Consider the following 20,733-nt stretch of genomic DNA (forward strand, 5'->3'; position numbering starts at 1 on the left):
AATTAGTAGCTGATGAATGGTCACGGGGATGGGGAGCACAGCATAGGGAATGCAGTTAGCATTATTAATACGTTGGCTAGGTGGAGGGAACAATTGGGATCATTTTATGATCTACATAGATGTCTAACCAATGCACTGTATACATGAAACTAATTGCAATAAATAATAACACCCATTATATAATAAGAGTAATGCATAAAGTGATAACACACTGGCTTTTGGAAACTTCAGAAATGATCAACATCAGTGTTATCTTAAGTGCATGCTGAAAGTAAAGATCTGGAAGTAACACCTGAGACACCAAATTTGATGCCCTTGGGGGATGTGGTTGGCTCCCTGACTATTCGAGTAAAGAACTGCAGACATTTTATGCCTAAGATCAGTTTGCAGCATTACAATAATTTTTTCATTCACATATCTATAAACAACATTGTACAAAAATTTGTAGCTTGCTACCTCAAAACAAACTATGTAGCTATAATGAAAAGAATGCTATAATTAAGTTCGATGAAGTATTTTTCTATAATACAGGTTCCCAGACATCAAGATAATGAGCAGAATAATATTTATTTGGAACTAATGCACAATGGCAATAAAGAGAAATATCTTCTCTTGGTTGGGAGTGTTCAGGTGTACCTTTATGAAGTAATTCAAGAGGCCGCACCCTCCACCCCCTTTATTCCTTTCCAGCAGCCATGATTGCCAGTAACTCAGAGGAAGAGAACTGATTAGTGAACAAATATGGACAATCCGAAGGATTTTCAGGAATATTTAGGATGTAAAGCAAGGAAGCCCTCAAAGACTTATGGAATTATGTCGAAAGACACAGAAACCAGGTTGCAGGGGCTCCTACTGGCTAATTTCAGTTCCAAATAAGGAAAAATCTATGGATCTTGACGATTTCAAAAAAGTAAAAATAAAAGAGCATGAGAAGAAAAAGGGAAGTTTTTAAATTTTTAAATAGGATGACAGGTCATAAATATACAAGGAATGATGGAATTACAAATTCACTGTGTTTGTAACTCAAAACTAATACAGTATCACAACCAAGATACAGAACATTTCTATCTGCAAGGGACCCTCATGTTGCCCTTTTATAGCTGTACCCACTTCTCTCCCACCCGCCAACCCTCCTTAAACCTTGGCAACCATTAATCTGTTCTTCATTTCTGCAGTTTTCTCAGTTCAGAGATGTTATATAATTGGAATCATATAGTATGTAACCTTTTAGGATTCGTTTTTTTCATTCAGCGTAATTCTCTGGAGACTCATCCAGGTTGTTGGATGTATTCATAGTTTATTCTTTTTTTGTTATTGAGTAGTGGTCCCTGGTGAATGTATCACAGTTTGCTTAACCATTTGCTCACTTGAGGACATCTGACTCATTTCCAGGTTTTGGTTGTTATGAGTAAAGTTGCTATAAACATTCACATACAACTAAGAAAAACGTATCTGAACTTGAATGTCTTGAAGTCAGATTTCAGACATACGGTGAGAGTCTTTCATGATCACAGAGACAAAGACAGTTGTCCCTAATGCGCTGGTGCTTCTCGCTTGGGCCAAGGCAATTCTAATCCTTCCGGGCTCTTCCCTGCCATCCTTAGACCCATGGGTCAAGGTAGCTCTTAATATTTAAGTCACAACATGGGTGGGTGGATGAGGGGGAAGGCTTTATCCCCTTCACACAAAACATTCACAATGCAGCAGGAAGACGCAGTTGAGCCCCTCTATCTTGCACCCAAATCCCTTAAAGGATCTCCCCTATGAGCACGCTTGATGGTTTGCCATTGGCTTGCTCAGGGCTGTGTGAAAAGGGGTTTGGGGTTGGATGTCCTTTGGACTGGATTGAATAAGATAGCTGATGCTGGCACAAGTCAATGACTATCTCAAAATGCTACTGCAACTCTGCCTGAAGCATAGTTACAACCCTGCTCCCCCTTCCTTCTGCCCCCCAGTTACAGTGGCTGACAGGTGGGACCACCATGTGATAGTTTTAATTTATTGAAATCAGTGATAATGTGAACAGTTGGCATGCGGAGAAGCAGTTCAGAGGTAGCAGTGTTTAGTATGGTATAAGAATTGTGTAAAAGGACAACGTGTGAAAGTCAAGGACTGACGGCCTGCACTCAGGAGGGTGCGTGATGAGACAGTGGAAAGACATGTTCTGTGGTTGCAGATGGGGTCTGTCTCCTATAGAGCCATCTGTCTAGTAACATACAGCCCCCCACCACCCCCCAAAAAAGTGCAACTTTATTTCTTCTTGAGTTTTAGGCTTTAAGATTTAGAGGATTTGCTTTGGGAGGAATTTAATAAATATTCCTAGAGTATTTTTCTGCAATAAAATATCTGGATATAGGTTTTTAATGTACTTCATTTGCATTTTGACAATGCCTGCCTTTCTGACATGGAAAGAGGTGAGCTTTAAGACATTTTCTGTGGGAGTCTGATTTAGTGTAGGTGACCTTTACTGACTGTTGGCTGTTGTTTTTTTTTGTATGAATTACTAAGCTCTTTACTCCAAAATAAAATTACATGGGTATGTCAAAGTTTTATTCTGGATAGATATCTGAAGGTTGGAGTGAGGTCACTTTAAAGGCAGTTTACTTATATGATTATTGGGTAAACACTGAGTTACTAAATGTTTTCTGTATGTCATCTGGTCTGCTTTTAAGAGTTCTATGGCCAACTATTTTAAATTTAAATAGTCACACTTTTCTTGCTTATTCTAAACTTTAATTTGAGATGGAAGACCTGGGGAGTTAGTTTTGTTGAGATTAAGATCAGGAACCTTTTCTGCCTTTAAATGGATTGTGTCTCATAGTATCATTGTACGCATTTTTACTGTTGGAACTGTATCTAAGATATGGAAGAGCGAGGACAGACTTGAGAAGTTTTAGCCTGTGTTTGCTTGGAGTCTGTAAAGCCAGTTCAGACAGAAACACAGATGACTAGAATGTAAAGCAGACAGTGAAGGTCCTGTATGAGGCAGAAGCTGGAGGCTTCTGAAGGGAGGAAGTGAGGACTTCCGGGAGGGTTCATGGCGGAGATTGTACTTGAGCTGGGCCAGAAGACTGGAGGAAGTATTCTGGTGGCAGATTATACCGCTTGCCACCATTAAGGTGATTGCAGATACACGTGAAACATGAGTGGTGTATGTACTTTGTCTTACAATTCCGGACATGAAAGCCATCATCTTGTAGAATGTGGGATGTTAGGAATATTTTTCTTTCCTGGAGAAATGAAGCCTTTTAGGGATCTAAATATACCGACATTTTTTAGTTTTAGAAGTCCAGCTAGAAATGCATCAGGTTTCATTCAGTTCAGGGGCAGGTGTGTGTCAGCATGCAGGTGTGTTAGATGGCAGGGAAGGAGTAGGCAGAGAATTACTTATAAAATTGAAGAAACTGCACTAAGTGCTGTTGCCAGTTGAGTAGTGGTAGTGAGATGAATTATCTTTAAAATTATAATGTTATATATCGAGAAAATGAGACTGAAGTTATAGGAGATTTTAAGGGCAGCAATGAAATATGTTAATTTCTAGGAAGTACTGTTATACTTTGATTTCTTGTCTGTCTACTGACAGCAGTTTGCTGTTACTTTACCTTGGTGCTTTTTAAAAAAATTCCAACCTCCAGATCTGTAAAATGTCTATAAATTTAAAGAAATAAAGTAGGTTATTGAATCGGAATATAGAATAAATCTTTGGTGTAGGAGTACTAAGGATTGTCAGAAGCTTATTGCTAACCTATCCATTGTTACAGCCACTTCACAAAAGGCTTTTCTTTTTTTTCCTAGATGAGATTAAATACTGAGTTATGAGGTTATTTTGTAGTTATATTCTACTCTTAAAATTGTTTTCCATCACAACCACATGTCAAAATTTATTCCGAAGTGGAATTTGGTGAGCTATAGGGTGGTTTTCCTTTTATTTTAAAAATAGGGAAAACTTGTTAATGTTGCTGTGAGAGGAAGTGTAGTTAGTAACTGTAAGCATTATAAACTTTTAGAGAAAAACTCTTTAAAGTAGACAGGCCTAATAATTACATAGAAACATTTAGTAATTTATCAAATTTAAATGAATGTGATTGTTGACCTGCAGTGATTCTGTGATTTGCATGTCTGCTGAAGAAATGTAAAAGGAAACTAAATGCTTATTTTATAGTTTCTTTCTTTTTTTTTGCTTGAACGTTTCTTTGTCATATTATTATCTGGGATCCATGTAAACGAACGTGTAAGTGGCCAATTTAGTCGTGATAACTGCCTTCAGATTTGGTACAATGACACATTTTATATAAACTTGGGATTGAATTTAAGAAAAAAAAATTTGATATCCATGTAAAATCAATTTGTATGTGAAAGTTTCAGATGAGTAAGATGAAATTGAGTATGACAGGAAGTGCTGTTACCACAAAAAACATTGCGCGTATGTATATTTCCTCTACTGAGACATTGCTTTTCATGTATTTATAAGAATTTTAGGACTGAAAGAACCAGAGATGACTATTCGTCTTCACATAAGTGAGAACTTGAGACCTAATGGGTTTAAATGAGCCCAGTTAGTAGTAGGTGAGCTAGAAATAATCCCAGATTACTTGCTATCCTGTGGGTATCGTTTCCAATACAGATGTGTGTTACTTTTCAGATGTGGTTAGGAGTCCACCATGATTTATAAGATTGGAAAATTTCATTGATGGCAGTAATGTTTCCTCTATGTCCGTAGTATCTTGAAATTCTGAGCTCCTGTTATTAAATATTTTCTATCATTTTCATGTCCCCAATGCCTATTTTAGTTTTATAAATGTCGTCTACCTGGAATGACATTTGGAACCATAAAAAGAGCATTTAATTCTTAATCTCAGTTATTGTCCAGCTTTGAAAAGGCTCTGGCAAATTTTGTCTCCCCTCCCACATATTGTATACTTTGTGAAGACTCTAGGGACAATGGTGAGCTAAGAAAAAAGGAGTGGAAACGAGCGGGTTTAGTTTAAGCTAGTAATAAATACCTTTGAAAAGTGTCACTACTATGGTTTTTGAGAAGTAAAACCTTTCTTAGCTGTTTTTCATATTCGGGCTCTAGTTGGGTGAAAAGTTTTGTAAATTACTTACAGTAAATGTGGGCGGAGGCGGTTGAGAGACCCTGCCTCCACTCTCAGTCTCATGGAGACTGTTGTTGCCCAGAATGGAGCCTTCCTGTTTACTTTCTCCCCATGTTTTAGTCAGCCTTCTCTCAGAGCTCATAAGGGTTCCAGTGCATTACTCTTATGGTATTTTGTCTTGGGACACAAAAGTGTGCCTTCTAAATGAGGAAACTAGGGTTTGGTGAAAAAGCTTGGTGGTCTCTAGTACCTATGAAAACACATTTTTGTTAAAGAAAATAGTTGTAGCACTATACTACAAAAAGGAAATGTTTTCTTGGAAGCCAAGTCACACATGATCAGATACTATTTCTTTGGGAGTGAGAATGAAGTCACCATCTCTACTTTTTGGAAAAGAAATTATACCATTTAAAAATTATTCTTAGGAATACGATTTGGTGTTGGATAGTTACTGTATGTATTTTATGTTTGAAAGATGCTCTTCAGCATTGGACAGAGGATAGAACTACCGGGGTAAAGTAAAATTGAGGGACAGCTGGCTCCTACTAGAATCTCTTATTGAAATAATTAGATTATTTACCCATTATATGATTTGTGGCAGCTCTTTAATCCTAAACTGGCTTTTAAGGTGCGATTTGTAATTGAGGATGTATTCTACTTTTCAACTTAGTACAAATGATTAAAATTTGATTTATGTATTTTTGTCACATTTTAGAGAGCAAAACTCATGGAATTTCCTATTTACTGTCCCCACCCCCCATTGCATTCTAAAATTCTGTTTATTTTTAAGAGAATTATTTCTGAAAATGTTTGGAAAGACCAGGCAGCTCTTAACATCTCTACATTTTATTACATCCTTATATTATAAGTTGACTTCTTTAGGTTGACAGGTGTTTAAAAGGTATCAGCAATATTTTATATTAATTCAAGGCTGTTTCTTTGAGAAAAACAGCAAAATCGTAATAGATACTATGAGTTGATATATTTTTTTAATGCAGTCCTTTAAGATTTTTCTAAGAATATTCAGTACTCTTAAATATAGGAGGTATTATACTTGTTTTATAGATATGGACATTCAGGTTTTAATTAGTACAATTTTGTGTCATAAGGCCCTTCAGGAACTTGAGACTATGCCTTAAAGCTTTTGGACTTTTTCTGCCCCATTATAGTAAATCTTAATAGATTTGTGCTTCTCACATATTTCATTATATACATGTACATTCAACAGTCTCTTTTGACATGTTTAGCACAGTGTTTAAAAACTGGCTTTCATTTGGGCATTGGTTCTAGTATCCCGCTCTGCTGCCACTTACTGTTATATCAACTCTAGAAGCCTCAGTTTCCTCATCTATAAAATGGAATTAATGTTGTTATCATTGACTTTGCTAATGAGGTGGTGAGAGAAAGGAATAGTAGAGTTGACTTGTGATTTTTGGGGGGACAAAAATCAAAGACAATATAAAAAACATTCTTGCCATAGCAGATTTACTAAAATAATGGTACAAGTACCTATCAGAACTATTTTGTTTACAAAGGATCTGTACATGTTGTTTAGTCATGTTTTGTTTTGTGTTTAAAGGTTACGGGAAGTTTCAGAGAAATTGAACAAATATAATTTAAACAGGTAAGAGTTGTAAGATATTTTCTGAAAAGTAAAATTTTCTGAAAAGCATGATTTTTCTTTGTTAGAGAAAAACCTCATATTTAGGGAACAGCTATTAGGAATACTTCACTATCAACTTTTTATGAGTTGGGTTCACTTGAATTATAGCTTCTGTTCATACTGGTCTTTTAAAAATGTGGCCTACCATGGAGCTCTAATGGGGATATCATAAATTACTGTTTTTCAATTATTGCTTTATAATATGTAAATATTAGTTTTTTAAAACAGGGTTTGCCAGCTATCTTTTTTGTTGTTGTTGTTAATTGGATGATATATTTACCATTTAAAAAGTAATTTTACTTACCTTTTTTTTATTCACCAGCCACCCCCCTTTGAATGTATTGGAACAGGCTACTATTAAACAGTGTGTGGTGGGACCAAATCATGCTGCCTTTCTTCTTGAGGTAAATTGTTTACTATAAGGTAGAGAAATGAGTATAAATAATTAAAATACAACTGTGCATCATCAGGTTTCTTTCTTTTTAGCCATGGAAAATAGCAATTTCTTGTAAGAGTTATTTCAGAGATCACTCAGTACCATTTCCTTATTGTGTAAATTTCTCTGGCTCAGAGAAAGCTTAAATAATTTGCTAGAGCTTGAAACTAATTAGTAACAGAATACAGAAGTTTTTGATATACAGTCATTTTCTTATTTTGAATTCTGTTAGATTGAAATATTTTAAATTATTTTTATTGACTTCTTGATAATGTATGTAAGACATATTTCCCCAACTCAGGCATGAGCCCCTTTTGGAAGGGAGCTTATTTGTTGTCTTCTGACTTGACAGTGATAGCTATATATCTGTTGAATAAATCCAAAAATTAATTAATTAATTAATTTATTTATTTATTTATTGAATAAATTCAAATTTTAATACATATTTTTACTTTGGAAATTTCTTCTATTTTTTTTTGCTTTTAGGATGGTAGAGTTTGCAGGATTGGTTTTTCAGTACAGCCAGACAGATTGGAATTGGGTAAACCTGATAATAACGATGGGTAAGACATTATGTCCTTTCTATTTAATATTTAGCTCTTAATAGGTATTATTTTAAACCTGTGTTTTGATTTTGGTAACCCTCAAGTTAAAAAAAAAAAGCATTGCAGGAAATGAGACACTTAAAATAGAGTAAAATGGTTACTTTGTAGTTTAATTTTAATTTTTATGTGAGCACTATTATTTATAGCTAAAAGTATTAGTGTTAAAAGTAGCAGAGGAGTTGATGATCACTTAACAGAAATAGGTTACCAGAATGAAACATATTTGGTAGGTCTCAATTCAGATATGCTCTTTGATCGAAATAACTTGTTTGTATCACTTTTTTTTCCGCTTTTTAATATTTCCAAATCAAGTAACTCAAATTTGAAAATGACAAGGTCTTTAAATTTTTGGTCTTTATAAATGATGACATGAAAAAAGATTGCTAGATAATGTGTGATGAGTTTCAATTGACAGCTTCTAAGGGAAGCATGATTTTTAAAAAATATCTGAAGAACAATTCATCTGTAGTTAATCCTCCAAAATAGTTTGAACCAGCAAAGGACCACAGGTTGTTAGGAGGCAGCAAGTTGTTAGGTTTGCAATTTGATGTGAAATTTACATTTTAGTAGGATTAATCAGAGAATACTTAGGCTGGTATTTTACCAGAGTAGCGAGGCCTGGAAATCCGGGCTCCTTCCTAGGCAGTTTGGGACTGTTCTGTATTGTTCTGCCTCTTGTTTTTTCCCAGGTCAAAGTTGAACAGCAACTCGGGAGCAGGGAGGACATCGAGGCCTGGTAGAACAAGTGACTCCCCCTGGTTTCTCTCAGGTTCTGAGACTCTGGGCAGGCTGGCAGGCAACACCCTGGGGTGAGTTATGACCAGATGATGGCATCCGTTGGCCTGGGCCATTGCTCTGGGAGTGCTCTCACTGTGAGTGCTCGTCTTCAGTGTTGTCTAGTGATGGAATGAGGAAAGTCCTGAGCTCTGGGCAGGAACTCATGTTGCTCATGGTGAGCCACCACGATGAAAATGACCCACACAGGCTAATTACAATTAACCCAGGTTCCTGACCTTTTAAAAGTATATAATGTTCACATGAGTTTATAATGTTATTTATCATGTCATTTATGTCATTTAAAAATTTCAATGATATCATCTTTGGTTTTGTGACTCATTCTTGGGTAAATAAAAAAGCTAACCTTTTTTTTTTTGGTATCCAAATTTGATAGTTCTTTCTGAATTAATGAGGTTTTAAATTCATGTAAACTAAACCTTAACAGCCTTTAATAAAATTATTTTTGCCTTTTTTAAGAATGGAGGTATAGTTGGACAGGTAGCTTCAGGTGTGTGACATAACGATTTGATATTTGTACAGACATACTTTGGAGATATTGAGGGTTCATTCCACACCCCAATAAAGCGAATATCGCAAAAAAGCGAGTCACATGAAATTTTTGGTTTCTCAGTGCATGTAAAAGTTATGTTTAGACTATAGTGTAGTTTGTTAAATATGCAATAGCATTTTATCTAAAACAAACCAACAAACAAAAACAATGTACCTTAATTAAAAATACTCTATTGCTGAAAAATGTTAACCATCATCTGAACCTTCAGTGAGTCATAATCTTTTGTTGGTAGAGGGTCTTGCTTGATTGTCGATGGCTGCTGATTGATCAGGGTAATGAAGTTTGACATGTCGATTGACGCTTTCCTTTCACCAGTGATTTTTCTGCAGCATGCAGTGGTGTTTGATAGCATTTGTCTACAGTAGAACTTTTTTCAAAATTGGAGTCAGTCCTCTCAAACCCTTCCACTGCTTTATCAACTAAGTTTATGTAAAATTCTCAATCTTTTGTTGTCATTTCAGTTATCTTCACAATATCTTTAGGCTCCACTTCTATTTCTAGTTCTTTTGCTGTTTCCACCATATCTGTATTTAACTTCCTGTAGTGAAGTTGTGAACTCCTCCTCAGTGTCATCTATGAGGATTGGAATCAGCTAATTCCAGATTCTTGTTAATGTTGATATTTCAACCTCTTCTCATGAATCACAGTTGTTCTTAATAGCATTTCGAATGGTGAATTCTTTCCAGAAGGTTCTTAATTTACTTCGCCCAGATCCATCCGAGGAATCACTGTCTGTGGCAACTATTGCCTTATAAAATGTCTTTCTTAGATAATAAAACCTGACAATCAAAATTGCTCATTGATCCATTGGCTACAGAATAGATGTGTTAGCATGCATGAAAACAGCATGGATTTTGTTACACATCTTCATCAGAGTTCTTGGGTGACCAGGTCCATTGTCAGTGAGCAGTAATATTTTGAATATTATCTTTTTTTTCTGAACAGTAGGTCTCAACAATAGGCTTATATTCAGTAAACCATGTTGTAAACAAATGTCCAGGTTTTGTTGTTCCATTTTTTAGAGTACAGGTAGAGTAGATTTAGCCTAGTTCTCAATGGTTCTAGCTTTTCGGAATGGTAAATGAGCACTGGCTTCAACTTAAAGTCACCAGCTGCATTAGCCTCTAACAAGAGAATTAGCTTGTCCTTTGAAGCTTTGAAGCCAGTCACTGACTTCTCTCTAGTTTTGAAAATCCTAGATGGCATCTTCTTTCAATATAAGGAAGGCTCTTTTGTCTACATTAAAAATCTGTTGTTTAGTATATCCACTTTCATTATCTTAGCTAGGACTTCTGGATAACTTGCAGTAGCTTCTACATCAGCATTTGCTGCTGTACCTTTCATTTTTCTGTTATGGAGGCAGTTTCTTTCCTTAAATCTCATGAACCAACATCTGTTAGCTTCACACTTTGCTTCTGCAGCTTTCTTACCTTTCTCAGCCTTCATAGAATTGAAGAGAGTTGGCTTTGCTCTGGATTAGGCTTTGGCTTAAGGGAATATTGTGGATGGTTTGATCTTCTATCCAGACCACTAAAACTTTCTCCATATCAGCAATAAGGCTATTTGCTTTCTTATCATTAGTGTGGTCACTGTAGTAGCACTTTTAATTTCCTTCAAGAACCTTTCCGAGGCCTAGCTTTCTGCCTGTCTTGGCTTTCAGCATGCGTTCTTCACTAAGCTTAATCATTTCTAGCTTTTGATTTAAAGTGAGAGACATGCAACTCTTCCTTTCACTTGAATACTTAATTGGCCTGATTTCATTATTATTGCATCTCAGGGAATAGGGAGACCCTAGGAGAGGGTGGAATATGGGGGGACGTCTGGTTGGTGGAGCAGTCAGAACATACACAATATGTTTAAGTTAAGTTCGCTGTCTTATATTACATGGGTGTGGATTTGGGTGTGGATTCATGGTGCCTCAAAACAATTACAATAGTAGTATCAAGGGTCACTGATTACAGGTCACCATAACAAATGTGATCATGTTGAAAAAGTTTGAAATATTGCGAGAATTACCAAAATGTAAGATATGAAATGAGCAAATACTATTGGAAACGTGATGCCAATAGACTTTTCAGCACAGGATTACCACAAATCCTTCAGTTTGTAAAATATGAAATATCTATGAAGCTCAAAGCAAAGCACAATAAACTGAGATATTCCTGTATATATTGTGAAATGATCACAGTAAGTCTAGTTAACATCTGTTAGCATGTGTAGAAAATAAATTATTTTACTTGTGATGAGAACTTTTAAGATATACTCTCTTAGCAACTTTCAAATATTCAATACAGTAATATTAATTATAGTCACCATGCTGTACATTACATCCTCATTACTTGTTTATTTAACTGGAAGTTTGTACCTTATTTTTACTTTTTAAATTATTTATAAAATGTCTATCAAACTAGATATTCAATTCTTCCATTTTATCTAAAGTTGATATACTGTCAAACTAAAGATATATACACATTTCAACCCAGATGATTTTATTCATTTTATGTATTGATTCTTGAATAGTCCGATTTTCTTGAAGCTACTGAATTAATAATTCGATAATGCCAAATCAGTTAGGTCGGCATGTGTGTTCAAGAGCTGATCAGAGAAATATAACTAGAAGCAATTTAAATTGTTGGAAATAATAAAGAGAAAAAAGAAAGGTTTTAAAATTTTTTTTTTCTCTGAGACTAAATTTTTAAGTGACATTAGATATGAAAATTGAGATTCCAAAATGGTTACTTTCTTTCCTTTTTTGTTTTTAGTGGACCAGTTTATTTTGAGGTCAGAGGAACGCCATTTAGTTGAGTGCATCCTTTAGCTCATTCTCTGCTAGAACTATTAATAGGAAACATAGCTCTGGTCTTTATTGAAATGTTATGAATCTCCTTTTAATAGTCCTATGCAAAACACTAACATAAGAACAGTTTATAATAATTCTAAAAATAATATATAATAAATGAAATTTCCATTTAATTTGATAAACCTGGAAAATGTTTGATTATATTTATTTAAGAAAGAATAACTCTTATGTATCATATTTTGTCAAGCTATACCCTCTTTGAAGATAAAAATTTCTTGGTTGAAGGGTCAGCAAACTACAGTCTTCAGGCTTGTCTGGCCCCTCCTGTTTTTATTGAAACACAGTCACGCTTGATATTTTACTTACTATCTGTGGCTGCTTTTGTGCTAAGGTGGCAGAGATGAGTAGTCACTATAAAGATTGGTTAGCCCACAAAGCCTAATAAACTATTTACTATTCTGCTCTTGATGATGCATTTTTTTAAAGTATTTTTTTTTTTAGAGCAGTTTTCAGGTTCACAACGAAAATGAGAGGAAGGTACAGAGTTTTCCCATATACTCCCTGTCCCCATGCATGTACATAGTCTCTTTGCAATATCCCCCACCACAGTGGTCCATTTGTTATAATTGTATGGACACGTCATTATCATTCAGAGTCCATAGTTTATATTAGGTTTCACTCTAGGTATTATACATTCTGTGCTTTGGACAAATTTAATATGACATGCATCCTTCATTATAGTATATAGAGTAGTTTATCCAAAAAATCCTCTCTGCTCTGCCTGTTTATCCCACCCTCCCCTCTAATCCCCGGCAACCACTGATATTTTTATTGTGACCATAGTTTTATCTTTTCCAGAATGTCATGTGGTTGGAATCATACAGTATGTAGTCTTTCCAGATTGGCTTCTTTCACTGTGCATTTAATGTGCATTTAAGGTTCTTTCATGTCTTTTCCTGGCTTGATAGCTCATTTCTTTTTAGTGCTGAATAATGGTCCATTGTCTGGACGTACAACTATTTATTCATTCACTTACTGGAGGACATCTTGGTTGCTTCTAAGTTTCGGCCATTATAAATAAAACTGCTATTCACATCGTGTGCAAGGTTTTGTGTAGACATAAGTTTTCAACTCCTTTGAATAAATACCAAGGAACACAATTGCTGGATCATATGTTGAGTATGTTTAACTTTGTAAGAAACTGGCAAACTGTTTTTCAAAGTAGCTGTATCATTTTGTATTCCCACCAGCAGTGAGTGAGAATTCCTATTACTCCACCTCATCACCAGCATTTGGTAATGTCAGTGTTCTGGATTTTGGTCATTCTAATAGGTCTGTAGTGATGTCTCATTGTTTTAAATTGCATTTTCCTGATGATGTGATGTAGAGCATATTTTCATATGCTTACTTGCCATCTGTATATCTTTTTTGGTAAGGTGTCTGTTAAAGTCTTTGGCCCAATTTTTAATCGAGTTGTTTTAAAAGTTCTTTGTATATTTTGGATAAAATTTTTTGTCAAATATGTCTTTTGCAGATATTTTCTCCCAGTTCGTGGCTTGGCTTTTCATTCTCTTGACAGTGTTTTAAAGAACAGAAGTTTTTCATGTTAATATAGTCCATTTATCAGTTATTTATTTCATTATGCCTTTGGTGTCATATCTAATAAAAAGTCATTGCCAAGCCCATGGATGTCTAGATTTTCTTATGTGTAATCTTCTAGGAGTTTTATAGTTTCGCAGTTTACATTTGGGTCTATTATCCATTTCGAGTTAATTTTTGTGAAGAGTGTCAAGTCTGTTTCTATATTCTTTTTTTGCATTTGAATGTTCAGTTATTCCAGCATTATTTAAGAAGCTATCTTTGCTCCACTATATTCCCTTTGCTAAAGATTAGTTGACTATATTTATGGGGTTTATTTTTAAATGGGCTTTCTGTTTTGTTCATTGGTCTTTTTGTCTGTTTTTTCTCCAGTAGCGCACTGACTTGATTACTGTATCTTTATAGTAAGTCTTGAAGTTGGGTAGCATTAGTCCTCAACTTTGTTTTTCTTTAATGTTGTGTTGGCTCTTCTGGGTCTTTTTCCTCTCCCCATAAACTTTAGAATCAGGTTGTTGTTATCCACAAAATTACTTGCTGGTAATTTGGGATTGCAGGTGATACGTTTTGGACAAGAATACCACAGAAGTGATGATGTGCCCTTCTCAGTGCATCCTGTCAGGAGGCACATGATGTTTATATGTCTCATTACTGGTGATGAGGTTTATTTACCCCGATCACTTAGTTAAGGTAGTGTTCGCCAGTTTTCTCAACTATAAAGTTACTGTTTTCCCCTTTGTAATTAATATGTATTTTGGGGGGAGATAGTTTGTGACTATGTAAATATCTTATTTTTATGCTTGAATTTAGCATTCACTGATGATGTTTTTGCCTTAATTATTTCTGTGATGTTGGACAAATAATGATTTAAAAAAATAGTCACCATTACTTTTACGCTTATTAATTGGAATTCAACTGTGGATGAACTTTCCCTTACTCATTTCTTTTTTATTCTAGTCTATTCTGTTCTGTTCTATTCTATCCTATTCTGTTGTATTCTGTTTCTCTTTTGTTACTTATATCGTTATGGTCTCATGGATATTTTATTTTATAGTTTATAATCCATTACTGTTATTTATTATGTTGCTCAAATTGTCCTAGATTAGAATTCTCTTATCATAAATAAAGCTTGGATATAGCCACTTATAATAGACTGTATGACAGAATGACTCAAATAGAGCAGTGGAGTTGCATGACTTGCCTAATAAAATGTGCAACAAATACGATAATATAGTGCATTTGAGCTTGAATAAAATCTCTGTAGACCTACTCCAAAGAAGATTAGGGCTAATTTTAAGACTTTGAGATACATAGAGCATCAATAATTTTTGAGTCTCCCTTATCCATCTTTGCCCACATGTCTTTTCATACCCATGTTTCTCTCCCTTCTTTCCTCCCTCATTCTCTCTCTCTTTTACAAACCCTGTAAACTTTTACATTGAGTTCATTATTACAGTATTGAAAAATGTCACAGTGCTCACTGACAAGTCATTGCTGGTCATCGCTTAGCTCTCCCTGGCCTTGTAGATGCCCAGAAAGTATAAACACTTAAAGGCTAATTATTTCTTTTGAACCCTATGAAAATTCTTTTCAGTTTGTTGATGGTGAAATTGTGATCAAGTTATTTTGTAAATCAAGAAATGTGTATAGAGTCAAAAATGTTTTCTTTCATAATAATTTTCCCTTGAGTCGTATAGTGTTGTTTTCTTTTCCATTCTGTTCTGATTACAATAAACTTAAAAGAAGTTTGCAATTTATTACATGTAATAGAGGATCTAGGACAGGCAGATTTCAAGTCCTTAAAGGGGATTCTGACCCACAGATTTACCAGATGCAGTCAGATAGGACAGAGGTCATCCTCACAGACTGTGTTTTCTACCCTCTTTCTTCACATTCCTAGCTTGCTCCGGTTGAGTTCAGAGAGGTGTTGCGAATCAGAGAATGTTTTTTGAGTGGTCTCTGTATTTGAGAGCTGCATTGGAAAGATTTTGGGTAATCGGTACTTTTTTTTCCCTATTAGCATGGATCATTGGGAATTGATCATTTATTTTGACTGATCATTCTTAGGAATGCGTAACAATCAAAATGTATGGGACTTTTAACATTTTTCCCTGTGGTGTTTTTACTAATTGACAGGTTTGTGTGTTAAAGATTTCTAACTGCTGCTCTTTTATCCCTTTCATAATTACTCAAATTTGTCCTGGGAGATAGTTCAGAAATCTCCTAGGTATTTTTGTTAAACTCATTTCAAACCAGGTTAAGGGATAAGAACATCAAATTTATTGGGTAAAGAGAAAATTTGTGTTCAATAGTAAGTTCGAAATGAAGATCTTAGTATCTAAAGTCTCTTTGTTATTTGTTGTCACTGGACTTAATAGATGACAGGTATAAGTTGCTTTCATTGGTTTGAACTACCATATTTCTTTTGAAATTTAATCTTAGCTAATTAGTATAGGATTTGAAATGTAAAGACAAGCAGATCATTGGAATTTAAATAGTTGAAGCTGGCTAGGTGGGTAAGATAGTAGGTAGTGTGGCTACCCCATTTTTTAAAGGAGGCAGCTGATCATCTAATTATTACCATAGGAGAATGCAAGGGTCACTGATGCCAAATGCATACCTCCGTGCCCTCCTTCCTCCCTTGTTTTATCCTAAGAAGAGCTTCAAACCTGCATTTTTATGTGAAATCCCTGATTTAAATGTTGGAACTAATTAATATTTTCATAGAAATAAATAAACATATATATACAGGACCAAAGATGCCAGTCATACATATAAGTAGTGTGTGTGCACGCATCTGTGACTGTATCTATTATTTGAAATAAATTTTTCATTTTAGAACAGTTTTAGATTGATAGAAAAATTACAAAACTAGTACTGAGAGTTCTCATATGCCCCACACCTGGTTTCTACTGTTATTAACGTCTAACATTAGCATGGTACATTTTTTTTTTTTGCAATTAATACGTACTAATACATTGTTATTAATTGAAGTTTTTTCCTAATGTCCTTTTTGTGTTCCAGGATCCCATCCAGGAATACCCCATTATACTTAGTCATCATTTCTCCTTAGGTTCCTCTTGATTGTGACAGTTTCTCAGACTTTTCTTACTTTTGACAATGTATGTACTTTTTAAATTAAGTAACCAACCAACTAGGTATATGGACAAGATTTGGCTCACGGGTTTTAAGTTTGCAAACTGTGGACTAATTTCATACTAGGTGTGATTTCCTCACTTGATTTCAAGTCATTCTCCTACCTTGCATACTGTATATAATGAGATCAAAATTGTAGGGTTAATTTGATAAGCAAAGTACAGATAGTAGAAAATGGTGTTCCCAGTATCTTTGAGTTTAAGATTAAAAATTGTATGACTAATTATAAATTTAGAAAATCACTGATTTCAGTATTGTCTTTTGTGACCGCCGATAAACTTCTATTAGTGTATATTAGCTCGACACATTACTCTTTCTCTAGAAAGCAAGCCGGTTAGAGGACTGTTGAGGAGGAAATGAGGTAGGGAGCTGGTAGGTAGTTTGGATTCTGATAGAAGAAACCTGGCACAGTGGGTGTAAGTGGGGAAACATGGTATCCGCCATGGTAGCTGTCAGGTTAACAAGCAAGCCAGAGATATTTTGACATTTGTCTTTCACCTAACATCAGTTGAAGGTTTGTTGTAGCAAAGATTGCAAATTGGCAGCTGTTTGTGTTTTGATGGAGTGATCAGGCAGGGAATTTGAATGTTTTAGATAGGCTGATATTCTTCACTCTTCCCTGTTGACTTCTCTTAATTATGTAATCTGTCTATCCCTCATGGAGATTTGAGTTTGTGATACCTGTGAGGCCTGCCCGGGGGTGGATGCGTACTTGGATGGGGGGAAAATGGTATGCATTCCTTTGCGAAAATATGTCATCCCTTATGTCTGTGTTGGCCAAATAATTTATTGTCCAAACTGGGACATTTTGGAATGAAATTAGTAACTAGGATCAGATAGTAGACTTAAACCAGCGCAATCTCAGGCAAAGTAGGACATACAGTCACCATAATTATATCTTTTTAAGACCCTTTAGTGTGGTTCTTCCTGTTTTCAAGATGAAATAATAAATGTAGCTCTTGAATGTTTAAAAATTCCAAGAGTAGTTCTGCCTGACTTAGTTTTAACAACTTACAGGAAACCATGACGTAGAAATACTGATTTAATATTGGATTTGAATACCTGTTTGTTTCATTGATCCTATGTTATTTTCAGTTGCATGATTGTCACAGTGCACATAACTTGAAAACATTCCACTTTCTAGAATATCCTTCTTTGATAACATGACTATTTTTAAAAAATCTTCCTAAAACACACGTAACATAAAATTTACTATCTTAACCATTTTAAGTGTACAGTTCAGTAGTATTAACAGATCTACATAACTTTTTTGTCATGCAAAACTGAAACTTTGTTAAACAGCTCCCATTTACTGCCTTTCCCTAGCCTTTGGCAACCACCATTCTACTTTCTGTTTCTATGAATTTGACTACTTTAGTTACTTTATATACCAGGAGTAATACAGTATTTGTATTTTTGTGACTTGCTGATTTTACTTAGGGTTCATCCATGTTATAGCATGTGACAGGATTTCCTTCCTTTTTAAGGCTAGTATTCTAATGTTCGTATGTACCACATTTTGTTTATCCATTCATCCTTTGATGGACATTTAGGTTGCTTCCACCTCTTAGCTGTTGCGAATAGTGCTGCTATTCAACATAGGTGTGCAAATATCTCTTCAGGACCCTGCTTTTAATTCTTTGGCATGTATATCCAGAAGTGGGATTGCTGGGTCATATGTTGTTCTATTTTTTTTTTTTATTTTTGAGGAATCTCTACATTGTGTTCATGGCATTGTACCATTTTACTATCCCACCAACAGTGCATGAGGGTTCTAATTTGTACATGTCCTTGCCAATACTTGTAATTTATTATTTTTTTTATAGTAGCGATTCTAATGGGTATGAAGTGATATCTTACTGGGGTTTCGACTTGCATTTCTCTGATAGTTAATGGCATTATGTATCTTTATATGCTTGGCCATTTGTGTATCACCTTTGGAGAAATGTCTGTTCATGTCCTTTTAGTCGGGTTATTGGACTTTTTGTTGTCCGGTGTAGGAGCTCTTTAAATGTTCTGGATATTAACCCCTTATCAGATGTCTGATTTGCAAATATTTTCTCACATTCCATAGGTTGCCTTTTCAATCTCTTATGTCCTGTGAGGCGTAAAAGTTTTCAGGTTTGATGTAGTTCTGTTTGTCTGTTTTTGCTTTTACTGTCTGTGCTTTTGGTGTCATATCCAAGAGACCATTGCCAAGTCTGCTGTCATGAAGCTTTTCCTCTGTGTTTTCTTCTAGGAATTTTATAGTGTTAGGTCTTATGCTTATGTCTTTATTTTCGTTTTGAATTTATTTTTGTATATGGTCTAAGGTAAGGGTCCACTGTCATTCTTTTGCATATGGCCATCCGGTTTTCCCTGGCACTGTCCTTTCTTCATTGAGTGGTTTTGGTATCCTTGTCAAAGATCATTTCACCATATATATACGCGAGCGTTTATTTCTGGGCTGTCTGTTCCATTCCTTTGGTGCACTTGTCTTTATGCCAGTACCATGCTATTTTAATTACAGTAGCTTTATAATAATATTTTGAACTCACAAAGTGTGAGTCCTCCAATTTTCTTTTTTGACCTTTTTCAAATTGTATTGGTAATTCTGGGTGTCTTGAGATTCCATGTGAATTTTAGGATGAATTTTTTTACTTTTGTAAAAAATGCCATTGGGATTTTGATAGGGATTGTGATGAACTTGGAGACTGCTTTGAGTAGTATGGACATCTTAGCAGTATTAAGTCTTTCGATCCACAAACACAGGATGTGTTTTCATTTATTTGTGTCTTCATTAATTTCTTTCAGCTGTGTTTGGTAGTTTTCAATGTATAGGTCTTTCACCTCCTTGGTGATGTTTACTCCTAGGTATTTATTATTATTGATGTTACGGTAGTTGGAATTGTTTTCTAAATTTCCTTTTTGTTATGTAATGTACTTTTAATGCCCTTTTGTTTTTCTTTTGGTCTTTGAATGGTTCTTTACCACTACATAGCTAAAATTAAGTGATGTTTCATACTGCAGCCCTAAGAATGCACAATAATTGTTTTTCTTTAAAATTATCGTGGGCGGTTTGTTAGACTGTAGATACAGACAGTGCATTAACATAAATTCATAGAGTGCAATAACTGGTGTAGAAGCCTTCAAAAGATGACACCAGGTTTTCTGAAAAAAATTTATTTATTTCATTTTACTGAAGAAACTTTAAAAAGTTTTTGTTTGTTTAGAAAAGATTGGGCTTTCCAATCAAGTGAGAAGAGAGACCAAGAAGTTTGTAGTATATTGACTTGAGAATTGTTACTTTAATATATTCATGCATTTTTAAGAGAAAAAAAGGCTTGGGAAATCAAATTTAAATTTAATCTGTTTGCAGTGGGTGGTGGAAGGTTTCAGTCTTAGGTGAATGCAGTGAAGAGGAGGTGGGAGGAAAGTACCTCTCTAGAATTAAGTATTAAATTCATTTTAAAGGGAACCGTCACTGTCATAATGTAAAAGGCTAATATGATTTGTGTGACCCTTTTTCTAAGATCTGATTGAATACGGAAAAGCAGTTGCTTTACAGTTATCTAGTTTAATTTGAAGATTCTCAATTCTCACGTTTGGAGCAATAAGTGAAGATGTGGATGTCATACCCTTAAGTTTTCTCAAACTTAAGAAAAAATTAATGAATTTTTTAAATAGGTAGCTTCCCTTTGGTCAGGGTGCTTAAAATGTTAAATATTAATGAACTCTTATCTTTGAAAATGAATTTTTTATTCCATGCAAAGCACCTTGAGTCCTAAATTCTGAATTTTACTTTTTATGCAATAACAGAGTATTAGTAATTATATCATCTTCTGGGGCTGTCAAAGGCAAGCTGTGTTTTAAAACTCATTTTAGAGTTGGACTGGAAATGCTTGTATGTGGATCTTTAAAAAATTATTTTAAAAGATGCAAAAGTGTATTTATCTTTCTAAAAAGCAAATTTATATGTAAGCATTTTTAAAAAATTGGAAGTGTTATTTTTAAAGTTTAGTTCTATTACCTTATACCTATTACCTCAAAATAC

General features: G+C 34.8%; 1 protein-coding gene across 9 annotated transcripts in view; it reads left to right on the forward strand.

The window, feature by feature from the left end:
- The window catches only part of UBR5 (ubiquitin protein ligase E3 component n-recognin 5), a 136,364-nt gene that overhangs the window by 43,197 nt on the left and 72,434 nt on the right, over positions 1–20,733 (forward strand). For 5 of the 9 annotated variants that reach the window (XM_039853677.1, XM_039853681.1, XM_039853679.1 and 2 more), the window contains exons 6-9: positions 6,676–6,720; positions 7,082–7,163; positions 7,682–7,758; positions 8,490–8,609. The exons of the other annotated variants lie outside the window; for them this stretch is intronic. In XM_039853677.1, the coding sequence (XP_039709611.1) occupies positions 6,676–6,720; positions 7,082–7,163; positions 7,682–7,758; positions 8,490–8,609 (324 nt within the window). The remainder of the gene's footprint in view (positions 1–6,675; positions 6,721–7,081; positions 7,164–7,681; positions 7,759–8,489; positions 8,610–20,733) is intronic. 9 annotated transcript variants of the gene reach the window in all.

This window comes from Pteropus medius, unplaced genomic scaffold (genome assembly GCF_902729225.1).
Source record: "Pteropus medius unplaced genomic scaffold, Ma_sr-lr_union100, whole genome shotgun sequence".
NCBI classification, from domain to species: Eukaryota; Metazoa; Chordata; class Mammalia; order Chiroptera; family Pteropodidae; genus Pteropus; species Pteropus medius.